The 15043-nt window shown below is 34.8% G+C and overlaps 1 protein-coding gene across 3 annotated transcripts; it reads left to right on the forward strand.

Annotated features, from left to right (window-relative positions):
- Window positions 1–3242: 3242 nt before the first annotated feature.
- On the forward strand, window positions 3243–14860 carry LOC128996980 (uncharacterized). 3 transcript variants are annotated; one of them, XR_008491075.1, is made up of 5 exons: window positions 3243–3389; window positions 4972–5085; window positions 6269–6372; window positions 11873–11952; window positions 13140–14860. XR_008491075.1 is itself a non-coding variant. In XM_054422551.1 (3 exons), the coding sequence occupies exons 1-2, from the start codon at window positions 8210–8212 to the stop codon at window positions 11909–11911; spliced, it is 2529 nt and encodes an 842-aa protein (XP_054278526.1). In that variant the 5' UTR covers window positions 8185–8209; the 3' UTR covers window positions 11912–11952; window positions 13140–14860. The 3 variants fall into 3 exon arrangements, 1 of the variants encoding a protein (XP_054278526.1); XR_008491076.1 differs by lacking the exons at window positions 4972–5085; window positions 6269–6372 and having other exon boundaries at window positions 3251–3389; XM_054422551.1 differs by lacking the exons at window positions 3243–3389; window positions 4972–5085; window positions 6269–6372 and adding an exon at window positions 8185–10699.
- The last annotated feature ends 183 nt before the right edge of the window (window positions 14861–15043 follow it).

Raw genomic sequence — 15043 nt, forward strand, 5'->3', positions numbered from 1 at the left:
ACCCATGTGCGATACGAGACCCAAGATAACGTTGCGCAGTAATCTTTTGCTCATCATGAGCATACCCTCGCAAAGAAAGGAGAGAGGGAGCGCTGTGTATGTTTGTCATGCATGGTGTTTGTTTATGTGAACCAGTACAATGTTGACAATCTTCAGCCAGCCCAGGAAGTGAAAATGACATCATTATACGAGACCCTGAGATCTCGTACCGAACAGCTGTAATAGTTCATTATTTATTTGCATTTAGGCCTATCCTTTTCCTACAATAAAAAATTAAGAAAAATATGTGTTATCTGTTAACGAATTCCTAATAATCGTAACCGTAGTGAAATAGTACATTTCGTACCTAGGGCCGAAAATGAGGTTTTGCCGGCTCGAGACAGTTTTTAAGTTCGAGACGAAGTCGAGAACTTAAAATGATCGAGAATTGCAAAACCATTTCGGTCCGTGGTACGAACGCTATTTTTCACCACACTATACCTACTCTATTACCACTTTTCGCCACAACAAAAATGCACACTCTGATAGTCAACACAACTACAACTTTAAGGTTATATGAAGAAGGTTATGTGAAGAAATAATTTGAGGAATCAGCAAAAATAATAAATAGTTGCTAGGCAGCGGCGTCAAAAAAAATTCTTATCTATTGCAATGTTATGGATACCGATTGGGTATGTTTTTACAAAGTAAGCGGGCAGCTGATTTTGCGGCCCTAGGGATGTAAAAACTTGCTCGGTCCCCAAATGACGATGACAGCTGGCATGGCCAGCAAAACGTAGCATTCAGCCACCAATTAACGCATGTAAAACTATCCCCGGCCCTGTGTAAAACGGCTAAAAAATCATAGTGTGGTAAAAATATATTTTATCTTTCTATTATCACTGTTTATATTTCACTTTTTTTTATATGTTCACTGTTTAATGCGTTTCCTTACGACTGATTACAGGCTAAATAAAATACAAATGAAACTAGTGGCTTTTAGGGGCAATAGCCCCTATATATGTATAAATATTTTGTCTCATGGGTTGAACCTTGAACCATTGGGTTGATCTCCATTTGTCAACTCGATCGTTTAACATTTTTGTATACAATATGTATAATAATTATTACATGCCTGCATAATGCATTTTGTTATCTGCTCTGTTTAAAATAACAGTTCCAAAAGACTGTTCATCCGGTATTATAACAACTGTCTAATCATCTATATATCTAATTCCGTAAGCCCAAAATTTTACAATGAAATTGTGAGCGAACGGGAGGACGTAGAAAGCTGGGAGAGGTCTCATTTTAAAGGTCTCAGCATGAAAATGATCATTAGTTGTATTAATGATTAGACAGTTGTTATAATACCGGATGAACAGTCTTTTGGAACTGTTATTTTAAACAGAGCAGATAACAAAATGCATTATGCAGGCATGTAATAATTATTATACATATTGTATACAAAAATGTTAAACGATCGAGTTGACAAATGGAGATCAACCCAATGGTTCAAGGTTCAACCCATGAGACAAAATATTTATACATATATAGGGGCTATTGCCCCTAAAAGCCACTAGTTAATACAACTAATGATCATTTTCAATTATAATCTTCATGACTATTAATTAAATATATATATAAATCTCTTTGAATATAGACAAATTCACTTAGATTAAACACATAGAGATAACGTCTTCCTCCAGATTGTAAAATGCTAATTACAATGACAGAAAAATATTGTATTTTGTATTTAGTTTATAACAAAATCTCTCTGAAAACAACATTTTTGTTGTATGGTATCCATTTTAATTGATTCCTTCGTCTTTATTTGATTCTAGTACTATTTTGACATCATCTGGCCGCCTTACCTGGTTAACATAAAGTTGACCATGGGTAAACACTATTTTTTTCTTCAAATAAATGCCAACTTTTGTTCGGGTTCGGCCTCGTCCTTTGCTTTAATAATAAGTAATATTGAAAGCTAATCGCAATGGGAATTGAATACTTGTAAACTTAAACGGCATATCAGGATCTATAGATATTAGTTTTATTTTCGGCATGGAAAAATAAGTCCCCTTTGCCTACTCCAGTAACCACTTCTAACTTTACACTTTGTTCAGACATACCTAACACAACAAATCGTACTCCATTAAACAATCCAGACCCTTAAAATTAGGGAAAAGTCTATTTCAAATTTATAATAGTATGCATATTACAGTGCATATTACATATCATATGCTTTAAATAAAGTTAAACCACATGTTTTAAAGTAAACAAAGCACATGACCTAGATTCCCATGTTATTTAAATGTGAATTATTTTATTCCGTAACGACAGTTTGGTGCAATGAATATTTTCCCCCAAAATTTCATGCTGAGACCTTTAAAATGAGACCTCTCCCAGCTTTCTACGTCCTCCCGTTCGCTCACAATTTCATTGTAAAATTTTGGGCTTACGGAATTTAGATATATAGATATATTAACAAATTACTGTGTTTATTTCGTTATAATTTTGGGGTTGGGCAATGACCTCGAAATGAGTGCGGGCCACCGTGAGTCGAGTGGGTGGGGGGAAAGGAAAGGATGGGTGCAACCTTGGAGCTATACAGTATTTAGACTTGCACCACTTTCCTAAAGGGCTGGGAAAGGGGATTCCAATCACAAAACAATGATACAAAGTTGTTTATCAGGAACTCCTTCTCCGGTTTGACAATTATTTAGTATTAATTTTTGTACGATTTAGTAGGGACCAGGAGAAATAAAATACAACATTGCACCATAGACTAACCAAAACAAGTAGACTTCTCATCCCATTGTAAATTTTGAAGCACGTTTTTCGTGTCTAGTTCATGTAAGTGACACAAAGGCACTAGTGTCGATGAAACTTTGTTTCCGTTATTTTAGGGTTAATTTCTTTATTTGTGCTTTACTGTTTGGTTATATAACTAGGGGACAAGTTATTGTTTATGATTAGATCGTATTATTTGGTTAAACGAGGTTTTAAATGGCTGTAATAACGGGAAACAAATTGTAAACAAAACACGACCTCTACATAAACCGTACATGAACTAACAATAAAATTGTCTTCAGCTGTTCCATAAGGATGAGAAATCTACAGGATTTACTCAAGGGAGGTACAAAAGAGTATTCGATGACGTCAGCTGTCAGAAAAAAAGTTGTTGACGTAATCGATTGAGTTGAGTGATCTGGTGAAGGTGGAATATCGTACTCGTACTATCACTATCGTAAATCGTAATCGTATCGTTTCGACTTTCGTTATTGTATGGCTGTCGGCTGCCGTTGCCGTTTGTTTATGTTTATGTGCTTTCCTCATCCCTCTCCTCCTTCAACTAAGTTGGTTTAAGTTTACTACTTATTTATAGACCTACATACAGTTTAAAGTTAAAGGTAAGTAATTATATCTAATTAACTTTTGAGGTATTAATAATTAGGCTTATGGCTATTTTTAATTTGTATTATGGGCCAGATGATAGTCCAAACCCAGAAAAACCTAATCTCAACCTGATTTGCTTAGTTAATATAGGCATAGGCTAGTCATTGATTTGTGTTTGTAAAAGTCAGGCCCAGAGTAGGATGACCAGGTTGTTTCAGAATAAAAACAGGACATTCAAACAAATCTCGCCTCCCCCGTAACTTACAACACACTACACCTGAGTGTCTAATTAAATTACACAGAGGGTCTCTTATTTGCTAATTTTGTTGAGGTAGAAATCAAGTACGTTTAGGCCCTTTTATCAACCTGTTTTTAAGCTTTTAGACCTGTAAACTTACCTAATCTTATTTTCCATTAAAACTTATTTACACATCACACGATTGTCATAGTTGTTTTAAAAATACAATAACTTAATGGCATGCAGCTAGGGGCTAGGCAAGGTAAATACCTACTTTTGTGAATCACCACATAGGCCAACTGAGGATAAAATAATCCAACAACATTTTTAAGGGTTTAAGATCTTATTACAAGATTTATTACGGTTACAGTTTCTTAACTGGGCTATGCTAATATCGATTGAAACTATCGAATTGGAAATATTGATTAATAATTGATATTTTTAAATTTGTCTATTAAAAAATTAAACTATCATAACCTAACCAACCAAACTTGCTGATGGTGAAAAAATCGCTTGAAGGTTTACTAATCGAATCGATAGTTTCAATCGATATTAGCATCTAGCCCCCTTTATTACCCTTTATTACTAATAACATTATTACTTTATTACTTATAAAACATAGGCCTAGGTGGTAATAGCCTACCGGTACGTGAAACTAAGTTATTGATTTTAAATATCATGAGCATCTTAAATTTAATTTTGTTATCGTTAATTTGTATGCTGGGAATAAACTTAGGCCTACAGTTAACTCATAAATTACAGAAATTCACTATAAACTAAAAAAATGTTTATTGTTTTGTTTTAAGAATAACTTGCTCACTTGCTTAAGAATAACATTAGGTTCCTTTTCGCAGAGGATACGCAACCGGGACCGCGGACGTGGATTATGCGTCCGGCAGTTATGCCTACAGTCATAACTTAACGTAACCAACCAAACTTGCTGATAATAAACAAATCAAATGAAGGTTAAATTCTGTTCATAAAATATAATAATTAGGCTATATTATAATTATATTATAATAGGCCTAATTATAATTATTATAAATGCCAAAAATTCTAACAAAAAATTTACAGTTGAGAAGAAATGGTATGCAGAGCAAAATATTTGACAAAAGGTTAAAAATACCAATGGGTTTCAAACCAGGGACCTCTTGCATATCAGCCGAGCACTCTATCTACTACACCGCAAACACCGATGACTGTAGGTAGGTACATCGTATTGTTGTGGTAATGGCGTTCCGGAACCCCATAACCCAGTGACGTCACTACCGGACGCCTAATCAACGTCTGATTACTGAGTGCGTATCCTCTGTGTATCCTGCTTCTTAATTGACTTACATAGTTTTTCTCGATTACAGTAAGGAGGTGCAGCAGTGCAGCTACTGTAATTAAAGGTGGCTTAAAACTAAAATCCCATTTATCATTTGGTAAAAATGCAGAAAAATCTTTAATACTTAACCAAACTTCTGTAGGTAAGTAATGTCAATTGCATCTAAATTTAAACACTAAGTTAAAGTAGGCCTACATAGCTTAAGCCAGTTTTGTTTAGCCTATATAGCCTAATCCATGTTAAGTAGGCCTATAAGTTACTTAAAAAATGGAAGATTTTTAATTCCCAACAAAGTTTTTGGAGATGAGACGCAACGTGAAAAAACTGGACTTTTCTGACTTTATGGAATGTCTAGTAACCCTAGCCCAGAAGTAAAATATAAACTTAATTTGGTACTTTGATATTATCCGGAGACCACCCTTATATAGCGCGCTGCTGCGGTGGTCATGTTAGGTTAGGTTATCGTTATCATAAATATGTTAGTAGGACTTTCATCATTTCGTTACGATTCGAACGATACCAGATGAGTCTTACTTTCGACCGCCAAATCCCCTAAGGTCAGGTCGTTGAGAGTGTGTGTATCACCTCTCACCGCCTGTATCTGGGTCAAGTGTCCTGAGTGATGTGTCTCATCTGGTATCGTTCGGTTCATAACGAAACGAGGAAAGTCCTACAAACATATTAATGATAACCCAACTTAACATAACCGCTGCAGAGCGCTGTATACCTACTTGGCGGAGTACAGTTGTATGTAGTAGACTTTCCAGGGTGATTCACCTGCTCAGGAACTTGAATAACTCTGTACCCACTGAATGTCATGATGTTATACACACCACACCAATGTTAGCCATAAAATTTTCATACGTATTGTTTTGTTAATTTTTACAGCATATTATAGCATACTACCATATTGTAAATGGTTGTTACCGTCAAATAAATAAATGGCTAAGAACTGCCTACCTTGTCTGTTTTCAGAGTATAATTCTTTATGTTTTAAGACTTTGGGGTGGCACTTCGGGAGTCGAAAGGGTTTTGTCGCTCCATAAGAAGGCAGTCAGAATCTTGGCAGGTGCAGATTTTCTAGACCACAGCAAATCTATCTTTATTCCTGAATCTGTTATGACAGTGTACGGTTTATATATTTTCCAATCTCTTCTGGTACTGTACTAAGCAGGAGTCAGGCTCTCTTGAACTTTGAAGTGATATTCACCCTCACAATACTAGGGGGAAGGACGTCTTGAATGTACCCCATGTTAGATTAAGGAAGGTCTAATCTAGCTATTGTATACAGAGATATAAGTTTTTTAACAAACTTCCTTGTACAGCTCGGAACCTGCTGGAAATGAAATACAAAAAGGTGATGGAATCTCTTGTGTTGGCTAATCCGATTTACTCCTTCAAAGAGTTTTTTGAAATTTCACGTGGCCAAGTAAGTAAGTTTTTTTAGTCAATGTGTGCCTAGTTGAATGATTAATAATTTTTGTTTTCTTCTCTGCATGGTGTGTTGGTGTGTTACAGGCTTAGGTTAGTATTTTGATGTATTGACTTTTCCTTGTCAATTGATGCTTCCAGGAAATAAATCAGTCTCATTCTCATTCTCATACATGTGCATGGCAGCTTTGGTGATTAATATTTTTTTTTCTTCTCTGCATGGTGTGTTGGTGTATTGCAGGCTTAGGCTAAGCATTTTGATGTACAGTATTGACTTTTCCTTGTATATATTGATTCTTTCAGGAAATATATCATTCTTATTCTCATTTTCATACATGTGGCAGCTAGCGGCGGTGACGCATTCAACTCAATCTTTGTCGACATCGCTGCTTTCTAGGATGCAGAACTCAATGGCCGCTAATCGTAATAATGTCAAATTTGAACAGCAAGTCAATTAAAGTATGTTCTTTCCAATTATGTTGTTATTTTTGGTCTCCAGTAGAAATGTTCTGTAAAATAATTGGCTTCCGGATAATACCAAAGTACCCTTATTTTACATTATTCCAAAGTAATCAAATAAGCTAAGGTGTTTTGGGATGTTATAATGCAACATGTCTAGATCTTTGGAACAATTTAACCTTTGTGATATTTTGATTGTAAATCTCTTAGCAAGCCGTTAACAAAAATGTTGAAGCGAGGGGTTTTATCCTACTGAACTATTTAAAAACAATAATTTTTTATTATTAGGCCTATCTAAGTTGTCAACAAGTCACTTGGATTAAGAGGGGGTGAAAGGTATAATCAAGTGTTGCCTTAGCGGACTGCATGGGAACTTAAGCCCACCTTACATGGTCAATAATATTGTTATCTCTGTCAACAATACATAAATAGGATACAGTTCCCGGAGACGTACCTTCAATATCTATATTATCTAGGCTAATTTAATTTCAATACAGTAGAACCCTGGTTAACCGAAATAAAGGGGGGAGAGCAGTTTCTAATGACCAATTTTTTGGTTAACCCATCATGCTAAAAATAGCCAATGTATTACCATGATGTGTAGGGAAATTAATTTAAGACAATGTCCAAATAATTCAGTATTTTATTTCAGCTACAAAACAAATGCTACGGTGAATTGGAAAATACTTTAAACTAAACAACTGAAGTTACTAAAACATTTTACAGCCCTGTGTTATGTTTTCGAACCATTTCGGTTGACACAAATTTGGTTAACTGGGATTCTACTGTATAACCTGTTGATGTTTAACATTAATATCTTTATCAGTCTGATGTCTGATAGACCTAGTTCGATATTTATAATAGAAACTCGACAAATATTATGAAAGACAAATTTGATACAATAACTAACACAACTATACATCAGTAAGGTAATCATAACATATAATTAATACCTACTTAAAAAGGTCTACACTATCAAATTATCTTAAACCAATTTACCAAGAGAGATCTCTATCTGGCTGAAAATCATTGGAAAATCACTTTGCGCGGTATGGCATGACCAGTTTTCAAAACAAAATTAGGCTATGATCCATACAGCATTTTTTAGACAAAGACTTGTCACGCTAAGTTTGCTTTTTTTTAAATGTCTTTTGTCATGCAGTTATGCAACTACTCGCCAAAGTTAGTGAACTTTGCAGTTGAATAATATATTTATTTATGTAAATATCGATATTTAAAAAAACAATCAGAGTTCAAAATTTAATTATCAGTATCAAATAATGTACAATTTAAGGGTAGGCCTTTTATATATTCTGCATTTTTTTCTTAATTTTTTGTCAATTTTTTTTCTCTTTAGTGATGATTTTTTAGTAAAAATGGATCAGAAGGTCTCCTGCAAATACTGCTTCACAAGTATTTTAAAAAAAAATCTTAAAAGACATGAAAGATATTGTTCAAAGAATGCTCTGGCTGAATCTCAAAGTTTTAAATGTGATATTTGTCAAAATGTATATACAAGAAGTGAGAGTTTCAAAACTCATTTTAAAAGTTGTCGTGGTACAGAAGGTACCACTTCAAAGAAGGCTTCACTTACCTGCAGTTACTCTGAGTGCGGGCTACATTTCAAAACAATTACTTTGCTAATTAACCACCTTAAAAGTATACACAATGCTGCTGTGTTAGACAGTCAAACATTAAGTTTTGAAAATGAAAAAAACTTCATTGCTTGGAAAGAAGAAGAAGAGGCCCGTACATTTTCTTATTTCTCTAAAAAAAGTGGAGACAAACTAAGTTCTAAAGGAGATGTGGTTAAATCCTATTATTGTCAACAACACGGATCTGATAAGGCCCATAAAAAAATTGGAGAACCGAGCAAAAAAACGGACAGGAGAGTTTCAAACGGACGAGTCAAAACTAATAAAACTTGTATTTCAAAAATGAAAGCAACCTTCCATAAAAACGGTTCTGTAATTGTAATTTACTATCCCACTCATAGCCACCCACTACATGCATCCTCAATACAGTTTCAACCATTGTCATCCGAAACATACAATTATATTGATGCACAACTAGCAGCTGGGGTTTCCCCTTTAGTAATTAAAAGACAATTGAAAGATAAAGCTGTGGAAAAGGCTTCCATCCTGGATGAGAATGTTGATAAATATAAGGATTGTTTTGTTTCACTAAAACTTATTAAAGAGCGTGCTCGCAGAAGACGCATATCTAAAATGTTTGACAAAGAAGATGCTAGATCGGTGATGTTATTAACAGACCATCTTATCAAAGAAGACCCTGATATGGTGTTGATTTATAAACCACTAGGAATGCCTTGTCAAATCGGACCCGAAGAAATAAACAACTTGCCGGACAGCAACAATATCTTTATGTTTGGCCTTCAAACTAAAGATCAAAGGCAACTGATGGTTGAAGGATGCAAATTAATTTTGTTATTGGACGAAACCCATTGCACAAACCAATATGGGTTTACTCTTCTAAACCTTTTAATCGTCGATGAGAAGAAACGTGGCTGGCCTGTAGGCCATTTCATTACCAATAGAAGTGATGAACGATGTCTGGAGCTGTTTTTTAAAGCTTTGAAGTCAAAAATCCCTCAATTGGACATCAACTGTGTGATCACTGATGATGATCCTAAGCTAATTAATGCTATTGAGAAGGGGTTTGAAGAAGAACTTAGACACATTTTATGTTTATGGCACCTCACCAGAAACTTCAAGAAGCAGCTTAGAGAGAAAGCTCCAAGAGATCTCATCCCTGAAATGTTTGTTTCATTAAAACTCATGATTGAAGCAAAGACTTATTCAGAGTTTGAACAATACAGTGATGCCTTTTTAAGTAAGTTTAAGGATGAAGCTCCAGATTTTGTGTCATACTTAAAGCAGTATTACTTGACAGAACCACGTAAACAGAAGTGGGCAAAATGCCATCGTAACTTTTATCATGGAGAAGTTGACACTACAAACTACATTGAATCCTTCCACAATCGACTAAAAACCACATATATGGAAAGAAAGCCAAATAGAAGACTGGATACGCTGATCCAATTGCTCATAACAATTTCCGAAGATGACTCTTGGAGTCGAAAACGTAACGACCTATTTGACATTCATCAGGGACCCAGCTTTGATCTTCGACACAAAAGAGGAATTCAATTATTAGACAATAGTATAAAAAATGTTTCCCCAAATCTGTGGGAAGTAACTTCTGCGAAAGCCACAGGAAAAGTGTACCAAATTCTTCGCAATGAAACTGAGTGCACTTTTGACCTGTGCTTTTTCATATGCAGGCAATGCCCCGGACTATGCTCGCACCTGTACACATGCTCATGTGAAGACATAGAGCCTCTATGCAAGCATGTGCATAAACTTCACTCTTATCTTTCAAGAGATGTTGTAGTCGCACAACTGAACACAAAATGTGAAAGCAATGAATTATTTTTCTCTGAGTCAGCAATTGAAGAAAATAGTTTCATTACAACACAAGAAATTCAGAAACGCCACATAGAAATTCAGAGAAGAAAATTGAAAGAAAATATTGAAAAATTGATGCTCCTAGTAGAAGATGATGGTGTGCCTGTGAATGTTTTGGACAAACTTAACAATGAAGTAGTTAGTGCAATCAAACATGCTGAGGTTTCAATGAAAAATTCATTAGATATGCCCGTAATGTGTACTTCCGAGACATTTGCACCTAATCAGAAACTAAAGACTCAGTTGTCGCAATTGCTGCCTTTTAAAAGGCCCAACAAAAGGAAGAAGTCCTTTGATGTTGTTGCAGCTGCTAATAAGAAGAAGTCTGTTTCTGCTGATCTCCTGTCTTTGTCTTCCAGAACCAACAATGAGTCACAGGTATTTTTTCTTCATTTTTCCTGATTTGAATTTTTTTATTAATTTGCACAGTAGAACTTTGATAGTTTGACACTTTGTGGACGTAAGGGTTGTCGAACTATTGAAATGTCAAAACTATAGGGAGTAAATGGAGTTTAATAAACAGGAAAGTAAAGTTTTAGGCATATTATAAAAGCTTAACTATTTCACTGTTCATTAGTCTCAAGTCAACAATAAATGGCAAATTAATGTTCAAGTCAGCTTACACCACAATAGAGTAACCATTAAATATCACTTGACAAAATAGCTCAGCCTGTGTCGAACTATCAAGTGAAGTGTCGAACTATTGAAGGTTTACTGTATTAAGAACAGGTTTTACTGTCCTTAACTTAGGGGCTTAGGTTGTAGAATAAATGAAACAAACTGAAATCTATTATTGTTTAAGATGGGAATTTTTAAAGTGAATAGTTAAAAATCAGGGAAACAGAGATAGGCCCTAACTGTCTTGATACAGTAGAAACTCTTTAATCCGAACCCCCCTAATCCGAACCCCTCATTGCTGTACTCTACACACAGTACAGCAGTTCTTTATTGGAACTGTGTTTAATTTACAGTACCGGTACTGTTTATTCACCATGTTTAGGCCTACTACTGTATTAAATAAACACTGTATTTTACTTTATAAAACATGTTTTCACTTTTCCCAAAATAATGTTGATCAATTTTAGCCATGTTTTAGCTATTGTTATGTAAAAACAACAATATGTTCTGTAATCCGAACTATTCAATAGTCCGAACTACCACTGGTCCCAATTAGTTCGGATTAAAGAAGTTCTACTGTATTTTAGTTGTTGGATTAAGTTATGTTGGAAGGAGAAAAGTTACGGTGTCTCTTAAAATATTTGGTGTACTTATATTAAACCAACCTCATCATTACCCACAGACATAAATAGCAGTAAAGCATAAATACATTTTTTATTGAATTTTGAATCAAATTAAGTATTTTGTCCTTATTCACTGTAAAATTTGAAAACGGTTTGAAATAGTTTTACAGGTCAGTAGGAAGTAAAGGTTTACGTTTACACTCCTAGTAATGAAGTTGGGGATTTTCTTTGGTCTCCAGGAAAATTCGGGAAAAGCTGAGTTAACTATATTATTTGGTGGTGAATTACATAAATATCTTGTGTCCTATAGGGTCTGTCAGAAGAGGAGACACTTGAATGCAACAGTTAAAAATCGGGAGAGGATGCAAGAGTGATGACATCCCAAAGCAGGTAATGAAATAGAATACAGGAGAATCTTACAAACACATCTTCTGAGTATAACCGCAAGAAATAGTGAACACCTTACGCAAGTATGGAAATATCATCTTCGTCTCTTCCTATTATGACGAAATCGTATCTTCCAATTTTTGCTGGGATATGATCTTTGACTCCCGTGTTTGCGTTAAATCCTGGACATCTTCTGCGATCACAGATTAATTACTTATTAAGTAGCATACTTATTTTGTTTAGTTTGCAAGGTTTTTTTAAATGTGTAATATTTTATTCTGAAATGGTCATCATACAAATGTCCAAGTATGAATGGAGACGAGTGTAGCATGCATGAGTGGCGCGATCTTGTAGCCTTGTTAGGGACTAAGACTGACATGTTCCTTAGACACAACTGTTAATAGTCCATACAGCCAATGGCAGCTAAGGGACCTACAGTTAATAGTGGAATCTGAACCACATTTTTGTCTTGTAATTAACGAACTGGTCTAAATATCAGGATAACACTGTGTATCATTGTAGTACTCACTAGTGCGGACGTTAATCCACACCAGGGAGTATCACATCCACAGTGTATACCTCTAAATATCCATAATTCGCAACCTCGTAGTATCTGGATTACAGGACGACGCCACCGTCCCAGATCGTATAGAATAAGCTAGTAGACAACTGCTCATGACTGTGCTCCAGGCTTTACAACCACAATCACCTGTACATGACTCTACATCAACTGTTTTGAAAAGAGAATATATTTTGCCATCAGAGAAGTACTTTTTGAGCGTCTAAAAAAGAAATAATATGATCATTGTATTGTATTTAAAAACAAGTTAGAGTCATCAGAAGTTCAAGTGCAACAAGTTATGATTCAATGGGAGTTCTAGTCGCTGAAATTCATTCTGGTAATTTTCCATATAAAGCTACCAACAAATTTATTTATTTTAACTCCCATTTTTTACTTTTATATTTGAATGTAAAAAACTGGGCTTGAATCTTTGGGTTGAAACTTAAAAACTTGGTTGGAGCTTTGGGTGGAACCTTTGTTTCAAATATGTTAATTTTATGTTTATTTTTTTAGATTTGTTTCTGTTTTAAAGATGTTTAGTTGGATCAGCTTCAAAATTTTCCCAACCATAAAAGTTGTGTTAATGTTTTTAAAATGAATTGTTACTAATGTATTTACTTTGTTTTAGAACAAGAAGACGAGCCAGGATCATCCTTGCAGGGTTCCCAAGCTTCCAGGAAACCCTGGAATTTCAAGAGTATCCAGAAGTCCTAAGAATAGCCCTTGAATTTAATTATCTGTCTTTATTATTCAAACTTTTGTCCTTTAATTTTATCATGTCCTAGAGTTCTTACTTTTAAATTTAAATTTTTTTTGTTTTACCGGTTCTGAAACGTAGTAAAAAACCAATTTTCTTAGGATTGTTTTGTCAGAATTGTTTACCTGTACTTTTTCCCCTATTGTTTAAAGGAATATGCATTTTATTTAATGAGGTAAATTGACTGCACCTCATAAGCTGAAAAAGGGAGTATGGTTGGTTAATCAACAGAAAAAATGAGCATTTTTGTTGATATATTGTATTTAATACACTAAAACTGTAAACTTAATAAAAGTTTTGACGAACTCGGTACAGTGCAACCTCTATTAACCGTATACCAGTTAAGCGAATGGAGGTATAACAGAAATATTGCAAATTCGGACCTATGCTAGTGTATGAAAGACTAAAACTTTGCCAATTTTACATATTTTTTTAGTTCTTTTGCTTGTACCGGATTTCAGGTTCATTACCTTAAATCTCAACGCGAAATCATAGATCAGCTTACCACAGGTGTACTAGCATTACTCACAATCCTTCGCCAGGTCATCAAAGCTCAGAACCAGGTGATCACCCCAGTCGTTTCTTGTGTGTTGTCACATATGTGCAGGGTACGTTATTTATTCAGATGTATTTTTTCAGATGTATTTTTTCAGATGTATTTACGTCGATTATCAGATGTATGTACTTATTTATTTACTGTAGAACTGTTTTGAGTGTTTTTGTAAAAGCATGCTGATTGAATTTCAATTTGTAGAATTTGTTGTTTGTGATCTTTCTGCTTTTCTTAACTGATTATTCCAAATGCATGTACTACAGTAGACTCCCTCTTATTTGGACTCCTCGGGACCGATGCCAGTCCGGATAACGGTTTTCCGGTTAAACCGACGTCCTCAAAAGCTCGTTAAAGGACCGTTTATTGTGATATTCAACTTAAATTTAGGAGAGCATTGCATTTAGACACGTGATTACTTATCTCAAATCTTTCCCACGAGAACAGTCGTTTCAGTACTTTCCTGCCGATCTACCGTAGTATGGTTAAACCAATGTAATGTGCTGATAAAAATTGTCAGGTTAAAGAGATGTCTTTCCTCTGGATGTAGTCCGGTTAAAAGGTGTCCGGATAAGAGGGAGTCTACTGTATTGTCAAAAACTATGCATGTACTATTGCCTTACTTAACTGATGATTCCAAATGCATGCATTATTGTCAAAAGGAAAATAAATATTCTTAAGCTGTATTCATTACTGCTGTGTTCAGTCAACCTGACACAAACAGCCATTCTTCGAGATCTGCACTACAGTGATATATTGTTACTACAGTGATATATTGTTGCTGGCCAGTCCCAAAGGACTTGCAGGTGTTGGATTTGTCTCAAATTAAAGATTCACACCATCTGCTACTATGCTGTCGCTGTTGGTCGTGTGGCAGCGCCTGTTCACTTTAAAAATAATTCCAAGAAAAAAATTGCTATATGAGTTTAAGACGGCATTAAATGTAAAAACTCTTCAAGTTAAATTCACATTGTAAAACATCCAATATTCATTGTAACAACACTGGTTGAAAAGGTTATAATATATATTGAGTTTTTAACTATTTTCTGATTTTTATTTATCCCTGTTATTATAATTCTTGCATTGGTCATCATATTCAATCAAATCAGGTATTCATAGATAAAATAGTTATAAATTGCATTACAAAACATACCTTGAGTACAACAAAAAAATTTGGTGTCAGTAGTGCAAAAGTAGAATCAGTGTATTTTTAAGACTGCCATCA

Source organism: Macrosteles quadrilineatus, unplaced genomic scaffold (genome assembly GCF_028750875.1).
Source record: "Macrosteles quadrilineatus isolate MER2022 unplaced genomic scaffold, UCM_ALF_1.0 Scaffold_6__1_contigs__length_79288215, whole genome shotgun sequence".
Classification (NCBI taxonomy): domain Eukaryota; kingdom Metazoa; phylum Arthropoda; class Insecta; order Hemiptera; family Cicadellidae; genus Macrosteles; species Macrosteles quadrilineatus.